We start from the raw sequence: 11035 nt of genomic DNA on the forward strand, positions 1-11035 counted from the left end.
GGAGTGATAGACCTTAAGGAGTAGGCGATCCAGTTTGGGTTAAGCACGTCCGCCGCCAATTCCTGTCGTCACCGGAAGTGATCGAAAAAGTCGAAAATTTCAACTTTTCTTTTTTTCATAAAAATTTCATCACTTTATTGCATCTCTTTTGCAGTTTCGAAATATGTAAGTCCCATAGGAAACAAAAACGACAACTTCCGGTTATAAGAGAAAATCGAAGTAAATTTTATGTCTTAAAATGCTGAGAAAGGTCACCGAAGCTAGTTTTTGCTGTATCATATTAGATATAAACATAAGGCAAATTGAGTATGAAAAATGTCATTTATTCAAATGACGAACTAGATAACAAACTACCAACAAGGGGATCAGACTCACAAACAATCCACTGAAAATGTCACTGAAATGGAGAAAGAAAATAAACAATGACAAAATAATTCAATATGTCTGATCCCCCAAATTTATCTATAAAAGTCTACATCAACTACAATAAAAAACAACCTTACAAAGATGCAGCAAAAAGATGGCACATCAAAAATGGCACATCAAAAATTGATAGGGACTAGAAAGACAATTACATGGCAGGAATGAAGGGGTGGATGGTGGGTATAAAATACAGATCACACTTTATTTGCAGCCACGTCTGCCTACAAGCAAGTCAAACTTGTAGAGTGACGCTAAGTTGGAGTCACGTGATTAACTACTGAATGATGATTGGATAATATTATAAAGTATTGAGTTTGGGAAAATAGAAACAAATCTTAAATGTATGTTACAAAAATCACCTTGAAAACATAAAAATACGCATTTAAACCATAAATACAATTATTTTAATAATTGTTGTTTTATGTCTTAAAATGCTGAGAAAGGCCACCGAAGCTAGTTTTTGCTGTATCATATTAGATATAAACATAAGGCAAATTGAGTATGAAAAATGTCATTTATTCAAATGACGAACTAGATAACAAACTACTAACAAGGGGATCAGACTCACAAACAATCCACTGAAAATGTCACTGAAATGGAGAAAGAAAATAAACAATGACAATATAATTCAATATGTCTGATCCCCCAAATTTATCTGCATCAACTAGAATAAAAAGCAACCTTACAAAGATGCAGCAAAAAGATGGCACATCAAAAAATTGGCCACAAGATGAGATCAACAGATCACATCCCGTGCCATCCAAGGTGAGCTTGCGAGCAACAAAATACAGGTATGGACATTAAAATCAACCCTCATCACTTACACAAAGAAAACCTTCCTGAGTAGTTTCAACAATCGTGAATAATACATAAAACAAATAACACAAATTCAAAATAACAATTTGTCAAAAATGGATGACAGCAGTGAGACACTAGCTTGTCAAATAACACGTTAAAATGTACAAAGTAGACTAAGACTAATAATCTAAATAAACATGCAACCTTGATGAAGACTAGAATCAATCACAACTAAATGAGAATACATTTTATAACAGAAAACATGTAATGATAACAGCAGTGAAACACTGTCCTGATATCAAGCATGTGGCTTTTTATGCAAACAGGAATGAGTATATGTTCATAAGATCAAAACTATAAACAAAGTAAAGTCATTAATGCCGGCAAGTAGGTCAAGCTATAGAAATACATACATGCATCAAATAATCGTTCCAGAAAACTCAAAAGAATTTTGATGTTAACAAACTTGATCTAACAGTTAACAAACTTGATCTTCACCCAAAATAAAAATATATATAAATAAGACATGGAAATGACCCACATGTACAAATGTTATGATGCTTAAAGCAGCAGTGAGACACTGACCTGCTTGAATGTATAAATTTTAGTTAATGTTATAGTAATCGCAAAATGTGCTAGCTTATAATTTGAAAAATTGTATTCTTATGTACCGATGTAACACATTTGAATTCCAACGACCTAAATGCTGAATATAATTTTCTGAGAAACCTAACCAAGGAGCATGAGTGGCAGCTCCAATGCGAAAACTATGACCTTTGTAACGTCTGGGGTCAAGACCTGCAAATATTGCTGCTTTGAACAGCTGCCCACAAACATAAGAATAAGGAACTGGAACCCCATTGGTGAATTGAAATAATGGACCTGATGTATGTGGAAAGGAGCTTTTATAGCGATATAGACTAAGCACTGGGCAATGTGCACTATGTGGGTTACTTTGAATTGTGATAATGACAGGGTCACTGTTCTTTTGAGATTTGTGGTGGTGTATGGTTATTTGAAGAGAAAGTGGGTCTTTTCGTTTCATTCGGAAGGAAACATCTTGAACCTGAATTACCTTATTGCAGTCTGAGGGTGATTTGATGACAACTTCACCTAAACGGAGGAAAGCATTAAAGCTAAGTAAATACAGAGCTTTGAGCAGCAATTTGTTGAGAGCCTGGGGAACAGTAAAGTCTGTGGCATTAAGTAATTTACAAAGTATTTCTTTCGTAACGGGCAATCTAGAATCCTTAGAGGGAGTTAGCTTGTGACATCCCCTCAAAAGTTTCTTTACAATGAAAGATTGAGTAGGGTCTTTAACATCCAAGAGCTTATGAACATAGCTGAGAGCTGAGATATGAGAGGCAATACTACTGGCACTATACTGTTTCTCAAACAGATATCCTATAAAATTACAAATGCTCTGCAAAGGCAAAGGTAATGAAACTATATTTGGAGACATCGCCATGTATAGCTCCCACGAGTGTTTGTATGCAGCCCTAGTTGAAACTGACAAAGAAGCCCTTAAGATTGTCTGGGTGACAGAACTCAAATTTGCAACAGCTGTGGAGGAACCGCCGTTGGTTGTATGTCCAGGAGTGGCGCCAGACGACGAGCCTCCTGAAATTGGAAACGAGACAACCTATATGCAATGATGTTATACTTTCCAGGAATGTGTTTTGCCTTGAAAAAAATATTATGTGTAAGACAAGTGAGAACCAAGCGCCCCACAAGCCTCATTAAAGTCTTATCCTTGCTAGATTGCTTATTTATGATTTGTACCACTGCCATATTGTCTGACATGAAGAGAACTTTTTTGTTTTTCAACTGAGTACCCCATATTTCATGACTTAAAACAATGGGAAATAATTCCTTAATAGCAATTTGAAAGGTAGCCATCTCATCGGTCCATGAACCAACCAACCATGTGGCGCCAAATACAGCTGCAAAGCCTAGCGAACCCGAAGCATCTGTGTAGAAACGTATGACATCAGAAGATTCCCAAGATTCAGAAAAGAGTACAGACTTTCCATTAAACTGATCAAGAAACTGCAACCGCATAGACATATCTGCTCTAGCCTCACATGACAAACGAATAAAATGTTGAGATTTGGTAACTCCTATGGTAAGGTCAATCAAACGCCTCAGGAAACACGTCCCGGGATTATAACAGAACACGCAAAATTCAAAACTCCTATCAGAGACTGAAGTTCTCTTAGTGTTACCTTCTTGCGTAAAGCAAAAGCTAGAAGTAGGTTACGGCATTTGTCAATCTTATCTTGAGACAAGCGACTCATCATCTCAATTGAATCAACTTCTATACCATAAATCACCAACTTTGTTAGAGGACCAAAAGTGTTTTTCTTATTGATAGGGATACCAACTCTTTGACAAAGTGCAAGAAAGACTGCAAGATCTACCTTACATTTCTCTGAATTAGGGGGACCAATAAAAAAGAAATCGTCTAAAATGTGTGACATACCCGCAGCATGGAATTTTGTCATCATAAACCATTGCAAAGCTTCGCTAAGTTTCTAAAAAATCTGACAAGAACAGCTGGCTCCCATAGGTAAACAACGTTCATAATAGAAATGGTCCCTCCAAATAAACCCGAGAAGATGATAATCATGTGGACTAACAGGCATAATACGGAAAGCGTCATTTATGTCTGACTTTGCCATCAAAGATCCCCGGCCAAACTTATATATAAGGGACACTACTGTGTCTATGGAATCATATTGAACCTGTGAGTGCTCTTTAGGTATGTTAGAATTTACTGAGTCATTCTGAGGAAAAGAAAGATCATGAATGATACGAAATTTATTTGGCTCAGACTTAGGAACCACGCCTAATGGTGAAGTCTTAAAATTCCGAAATGGGGGTACAGCAAATGGACCCATGATACTACTTGTTGATAAGCCAGAGGTAATGTATTCTTCTACTACCTGAGGATAAGAATAAGCAGATTTATGGTTGTGTGGAGGATGAATTGATGGTGACTTTGAACAACCAAGTCGAAAACCATACCTAATGCCTTCAATCAGATAGTTAAGTTTAAGAGGGTCATAACCCTGGAGCTTACTTTGCAAATTTAGCGGGTTTATTGGGGTTGGAAGGATTGGCATTTGCAATGTTTGACTGGGGTTGGGAGGTTGACCAGTTTGATTTTGCCCCTGTGCATTTGAATTTGGAATGTTGACCATTGCACTCTTGACATAAGTGGGCGTACTTGCAGGGAGAGGTGTTGCATCGCTGACCTTTATTGTAGGCAAAACAAACTTTGGTGGAACGAAAGGACTGCCCCTTATTAGTTTTATAAGTTTGGGGTTTGTTTGCTTGACGTACTCCCATTGATGCTGCCTTCAGGCGCATTTCAGCAATTGGCCTTTCCCAGGGAATAACTGAAGATTCCCTGATACGACGAAAGGATTCATCATAATTTCTCCATGCTTGATCAACAAGGAGCCTGCTGATTTCACGAACTGTGAAAGCATATTTAAGAATATTGCAGGAATCATTAGGGAACTTTTGCAAGTAAATTGATGCAAAGATTAAGAAAGCATCTGTCCACTGATTAATGCTTAGTGGAGTTTTATTGTTGGATGCCTGGTTAACCTCTATTTTACCAGCTTTGACCGTAATGGCCAGTGGTTCTTCACCTGAGGATGGAAGCAAAGATTTTAAATCTACGAATTCGTGATTCCATATCTTTTGTTTTATTTTTTGTGACACTGTTGCCCCAAGTGGCACAGTATCACACAATTCTATTGGCATTTGACTTTGTGACCTACTTGCCGACTCACCTGTGAAAACATTGTCCAACAAGGAACTTAAGTTGGAGGCCGACACATCCTGATTTCCCTCACTGCCATTTAACATAGATGAGCTCACTTATAGTTTGTGGCTGTGCTGATGCCTCCTGCTGAATTTCTGTTCCTTGTTGTCTCTGTTGGGCAACTATATGCTTTGCTAATTCTGCATAGTCTATTTGTGAGGCTAAAGTGTTCACTCCACTTGAACTTGCTTGAATGGGATTCGGATCATTTCGCACTGAATCACTTGCACATGTGAAATTGGGAGCTTCTGAGCTACCTGGAGAGTTAACTCTCCTGCGCTTCGCTGACAGGCGCTGGCTGGGCTTGGATGGCATTGTTCCTGTAACAATACACATTTTACAACAAATTGTCAAATAACTATGAAAGGTGGCATTATTTAGCAACCAATTTGCCACGAGAAATGTCAAATCAGTATAGAAATACATAGTATACACCTACATATGTAATGCACAAGGTGCATGCTTAACTGATGAAGGGTGAGTATGTAATAACTGCCATACACACAGACATGTAAAAGTAGAATAATGATTTACTATGCTTAAGAAACCTGAACTGATATAAAAGGATAATGATAATAATATTTGCTTAATGCACTATCAGCAGACCACATGACCATTGTGATTTTGAACTAAATTATAATTTCATTAAGAAATAAGGTAAAACGACACAAATTAAAATAGGTATTGAGAGTAAATTGTGCCTAACGTATAAATACTCAATCACGAAGTACAAACAGGGTGACAAACATCAAGAGATATGGTTTACCACTATTAAATGAAATCTAAAGTGCAACCAATCCCTGGGATACTCTACATAAATGTATAATTCTGACCCATTATAAAATAGCAATGGTTGACTCCGACACAAACTAAATCTGGGTAACTCCGACCCAAAAATGTAAATCTGGGTAACTCCGACCCAAAAATGTAAATCTGGGTAACTCCGACCCAAAATGTAAATCTGGGTAACTCTGACCCAAAATGTAAATCTGGGTAACTCCGACCCAAAATATAAATGTGAGTAACTCCGACCCAATGAACAAATAAGGGTAACTCCGACCCAAATAAAAAATATGGGTAACTCCGACTCAAAAGAAGATATGGGTAACTCCGGCCCACAGAAATTTATGGGTTAACTCAGACCCACATAAAAATGAGCAACTTTGACCCGCTTGCAAATAAAAATGAATAAAATTCTAATTCACACGATTACTATGTATAGGTATCTAGTAATTGACCCATATATGTACAAGAAAGATTCAATATGCATTGAATTGAAATTGCTGCTAGGATTATCTTGGACTGTAATAAAATAGAGATAGACTATGTATCAATATATTGCATAAGACGCATTTAAATGTCATTATGCACATGCCTTGTTTGTTGAACAGAAAGCAAATAGTACCTGCATGTGGATGTTGAACATAATTACAAGAGTCGATCAATAGAACATAGGTACCATATTACCAAGATGCCATATACATGTCAAATACAATTCAACGGATGTTGATCTGATATGAATGCTTTGCTTGAAATTAAGCCTAGGTCAGTGTATATTAAAATATTCTATATACACATAACGGAAAATATAAACAATTCCGTGCAAACTTAAAAATTATACTGGCCTGAGGAATTTTGGAGCCTGAATTACAGCATTTCTTATACTCCGAAGATATTTCCTCATAGGCTGGCTGTGGGAAGGGGTGCAATCTAGGTGTACACCATCTGGCCCAAGATAAGACAGGGAAGCCCAGAAACCACGGTGACGCCAAAAATACCACTCCCGATAAGTTTTTTGTCATCATCTCCAGTTGGATGTTGATCCGTATCACCATGTCGTTGTATCCCGGACAGGTGGCGAACGGGAGTCTACGAATCCGACAACTAGCACCAAATATTCCGCCAAGGAAACAATATCTTTGGCCAGTTGAGCAGAGTTCGTAGATCCTGAGATGTCATTTCCTCCTATTTGTATGAAAATCACGTCGGGGACCTCGTCAAAACGGAGCAACGCATGCCTAGATCCGCCCGCTAAGTGTTTAACACGGCGTGCACGAAGCCCCCCTTTTCCACGAAAGTTTATCGAACAAAACTGTTTTTGTAACCTTAGATTTAACATGTCCTTCGTCATACAGAATTCCTTCAACCGGCGAATATAAGAGTCTCCAATAATACATACGTTAAGTGGTTTGTTGATATCCATTAGGCAATCGCTTATAATTACATAGCGTCCCCTGTACTGACCGACTTCCCACAGCACATGCACATAAATTGACAAAGTAAACAAAGGAAACCAATTTCCTCACTTACTGTTTTAAAAAAAACTGCACCAGATTAAGAAAACGTTGATATGATCATCGAAAATCACATTAACTCCCAAGTTTTATAAAATACAGATCACACTTTATTTGCAGCCACGCCTGCCTACAAGCAAGTCAAAATTGTAGAGTGACGCTAAGTTGGAGTCACGTGATTAATTACTGAATGCTGATTGGATAATATTATAAAGTATTGAGTTTGGGAGAATAGAAACAAATCTTAAATGTATGTTACAAAAATCACCTTGAAAACATAAAAATACGCATTTAAGCCATAAATACAATTATTTTAATAATTGTTGTTGGATGTTTTTATTCCCCATAAATCTCGCTTGTGAATGAAGCATTTGAAATAATTTTCAAATATGTTACTGACTCTGGCAATATCTAGAGTAACATTAAATATCTTTGTAAAATCTACTTCCGGTCGCGCGATTTCCTGTCCTCAAAATGAGATTTTGTTTACTAAATTGCTCAGCAACAGTAAGCAAGTGAAGTCTATAACGTTTAGGGCTGATAGTCATTACTCAGCTCATTTGCATCATGTAAAAATCGTACGTCATTGTCACATCCGGTTGCGGCAGGAAGTGATGTAAAAATTGAATTTTTCAAGTTTTTATTTATTTCTACAGATATTTCGACCAATATCGATGTTAGGTAGGTTATGTTCATGCAAACTATGTTAATCGGAAGTGCCGGCCGAAAAACCCCGGAACCATGATTATTTTTATTATTACCCCCCCCTTTTTTTTGTCGGCACGATTTCTCAGACATGGCTGAATGGATTCCTTGAACTTTTCAAGGATGATAGAGAATGAAAATACCCTGAGGTCTTTTGTTTCATTTTTCGAGAATTTACTTCTGGTCGTCAGATATGTCCAATTTCCGGTTGTTGTTTTTTAGACGAGATCTTCTCCGCGGGAGATCTCGGAAACGGTTAAAGAATAAGGCACCAAACTTTCAGGAATGATAGAGCATAACAAGTAGGTTTGTCAAATATGGTTAACTCCGTCAGCCGTCACTTTCGGACCTCACCGAAAGTGGTCAAAGAAATTGAAAATTTCAGATTTTTTCTTTTGACGCAGAACGATCATTAGTTTATTGTTTCATTCTTGTTCTTTTGAAATATGTTAATCCTACCAGAATAAAAAACGGCAACTTCCAGTTTTAAGAGGAAAAACTGGAAAAATTGAGTTTTTGACTTTGCCTTAAATCTCGCTTGTATATGGAGTATTACAAATGATTTTCTTGTGTGTTATTGACATTGCAAATGTCTAGAGTAACGTAAAATATTTTGGTGAAATCTACTTCCGGTCGCGAGATTTGCAGTCTTCAAAATGAGAATTTGTTCAAGCTCTGCAAATGTGAATGACTGAAGTCTCAGGTTTTCAATACTGATAGTCAGTCATCAGTGTGTTTGCATCATGTGAAAATCGTACGTAGCCGTCACTTCCGGTCGTGACAGGAAGCGATATAAGAAATAAAAAAATTGAATTTTTTTTGGACAGATATTGGGGCTATTGTGGATGATGATTAGGTCTTGTTCATGTAAAATATGTCCACCGGAAGTGCCGACCGAAAAACCGGAAGTTGTTTCAAACATGGGTATTTTTGACGAAAGTTAAAAAAGTATGATTAGTTGAGAATTATTAAGGTGTAGAATGAAAAATTTATTCAATTCGAGCTCTTCCGGTCTTGACCGGAAGTGAATAAAGACAACAGGAAAGTTATTCGGAAAATAAGACTTTTCACTTTTTAAATAGAGTTTCCCCTCTTTTTGTCGACACGATTTCTCAGAGATGGCTGAATATTTTCTTTTAAGTCGTTAATTATGTCCGATTATGTTCCAATGCATTTCACAAAACTGGAACCGAATTCGACTAAAGGAATCTGAACTGCAGTTTATTTCTAACACTGATGGACTTAATATGAACGGATAATGTGTGAAGAAAATGAACATTCAATTCTACTGTATGGCATTTGAACTTCCAATTTCGACAGGAAGTAGTATAACAGAAGACCTACTCATTACTAGTAATGAGTTTCTAGTTATTATTCTTTTTCTCCGGACTTTTTTGTCCGGGAGTGTTCTCAGAAACTACAAAAGGGATCAATATGAAACTTTCCAGGGTGATAGTATAGCGTTTGTAGATGTGCAGAACGATAGTCATTTTGTCTGCATGTGCATGCACGCGCACGCACGTGTTTTTGCAATTTTGGTACAAAATTTACGAAATCGAATGTTACACGGTATCGATATGAAACCTTTATAGGATGATAGTATATCATTTGTAGATGTAAAAAACGATATTGATTTTGTCTGCACACGCGTACATGCGCATGCACGTGCATCACAATTTTCGAACACTAACTTTGTAATCAGTCTAACTTTTTTTTTGTTCATTAAAATGGTTTGATATTCATATCATAGGTAGGTATTGAGATCCTTAACTGATGTACATGGTCAAAATTACTAATCTTCACACGCATGCACGTACGCTTCATTTTGATTGGATACTACTAAAACGTCTGTAACGAATGAAGCGAATGAGTTGATATTCAGAGCATATGTAAATAATATGTGCATCTATATGTTGGGGTAATAAACAATGCCAACACACGCGCATATGCGCGTACATTGTCTTTCAAGACTTAATTTTTGAAAGGATTATAAAGTTTTTGTTTTTTATCAAATTCTTTTGATTTTGAGGTTCTAAGTGTGTGTTGGTAGTCTTTCCAAATTGCTGTGGTTAAAACTACTGCTCAGCACGTGCATGCACGTGTGCTGAGTTCTGATTGGGCGATTTTAAAATAACGACAACGGAAACGTTATGAAATTCATACTGTGGGTATATGATATAAAGGCTTGTTGAATGATATCAACAGAAGTCTATGTGTATGCACGTGCATTACTTTCTTTTATTTCTTGGTACTGAAATGACCATATTAAACGCACTATGTGTAACTAAGGGCTGAAATAATATGATTTTTGTTATAGGTTTACAATGACATCACTTTTTAATTGGGGGAGGTTTGGGGAACATATGTAACGGTCCCCATTACAATTAGAACTAGTTTCAGTTATGTCTCAACCGAAGGTGAGACATGTTATGATTTTCCTGTTTACCTTCCAAAGATACGAGTTTCTTGTTCTTTAACTGATTGAGTTTTTAGCAATAACTTTTACATTGGCCTTAATAAAGTTGAGGGCATCTGCAAACCCCTCTACGCCGAGTTTTAATTTTAGATATGCAGATAGAGGATTCTAGATTCGATACCGTTTTAGCACAAACCTTATTGGACTCCAGGATTATATATGTATACATATATATATATATATATATATATATATATATATATATATATATATATATATATAACAACAGAACACTTTATTGATACGTCAGATAAGCAGATAGCGGGCAATAGGAATTATAGTAGGGTAGTAGGGGATAGTTTGGCACTAAAGGCCCCGTCAACTTTTTTTAAAAATAGAAATACCCCATATTTGAAGTGATATTAAATGTGTAAAATTATTTTAGGATACATGTCAAATGTAGCCGAGTGCCTAATGAAAAAAATATATATGTAACATGTAGGTGTCAGCATTCTTCCTAGCATACGGATGTGTGTAAATACAAATCTAAGGCACATGGTCAAT

General features: G+C 36.7%; 1 protein-coding gene across 3 annotated transcripts; it reads right to left on the reverse strand.

Annotated features, from left to right (window-relative positions):
• Positions 1-302: 302 nt before the first annotated feature.
• On the reverse strand, positions 303-7624 carry LOC125646543 (uncharacterized). Of its 3 annotated transcripts, XR_008795762.1 has the most exons (3): positions 5025-7624; positions 1105-2841; positions 303-498 (listed from the first exon to the last, which is right to left on the reverse strand). XR_008795762.1 is itself a non-coding variant. In XM_056139580.1 (2 exons), the coding sequence occupies exons 1-2, from the start codon at positions 5098-5100 to the stop codon at positions 1862-1864; spliced, it is 1056 nt and encodes a 351-aa protein (XP_055995555.1). In that variant the 5' UTR covers positions 5101-7624; the 3' UTR covers positions 303-1861. The 3 variants fall into 3 exon arrangements, 1 of the variants encoding a protein (XP_055995555.1); XR_008795763.1 differs by having other exon boundaries at positions 1105-7624; XM_056139580.1 differs by having other exon boundaries at positions 303-2841.
• Between the last annotated feature and the right edge of the window lie 3411 nt (positions 7625-11035).

Source organism: Ostrea edulis, chromosome 6, assembly GCF_947568905.1.
Source record: "Ostrea edulis chromosome 6, xbOstEdul1.1, whole genome shotgun sequence".
NCBI classification, from domain to species: Eukaryota; Metazoa; Mollusca; class Bivalvia; order Ostreida; family Ostreidae; genus Ostrea; species Ostrea edulis.

What these genes read in the sequence shown, in the direction of transcription:
- LOC125646543 (XM_056139580.1), bottom strand. Translation starts at nt 5,100, where the DNA reads ATGTTAAATGGCAGTGAGGGAAATCAGGATGTGTCGGCCTCCAACTTA. An exon ending in GTTGGACAATGTTTTCACAG is followed by an intron (nt 2,842 to 5,024) that starts GTGAGTCGGCAA and finishes TTCCAATTTCAG; the next exon opens with GAGGCTCGTCGTCTGGCGCC.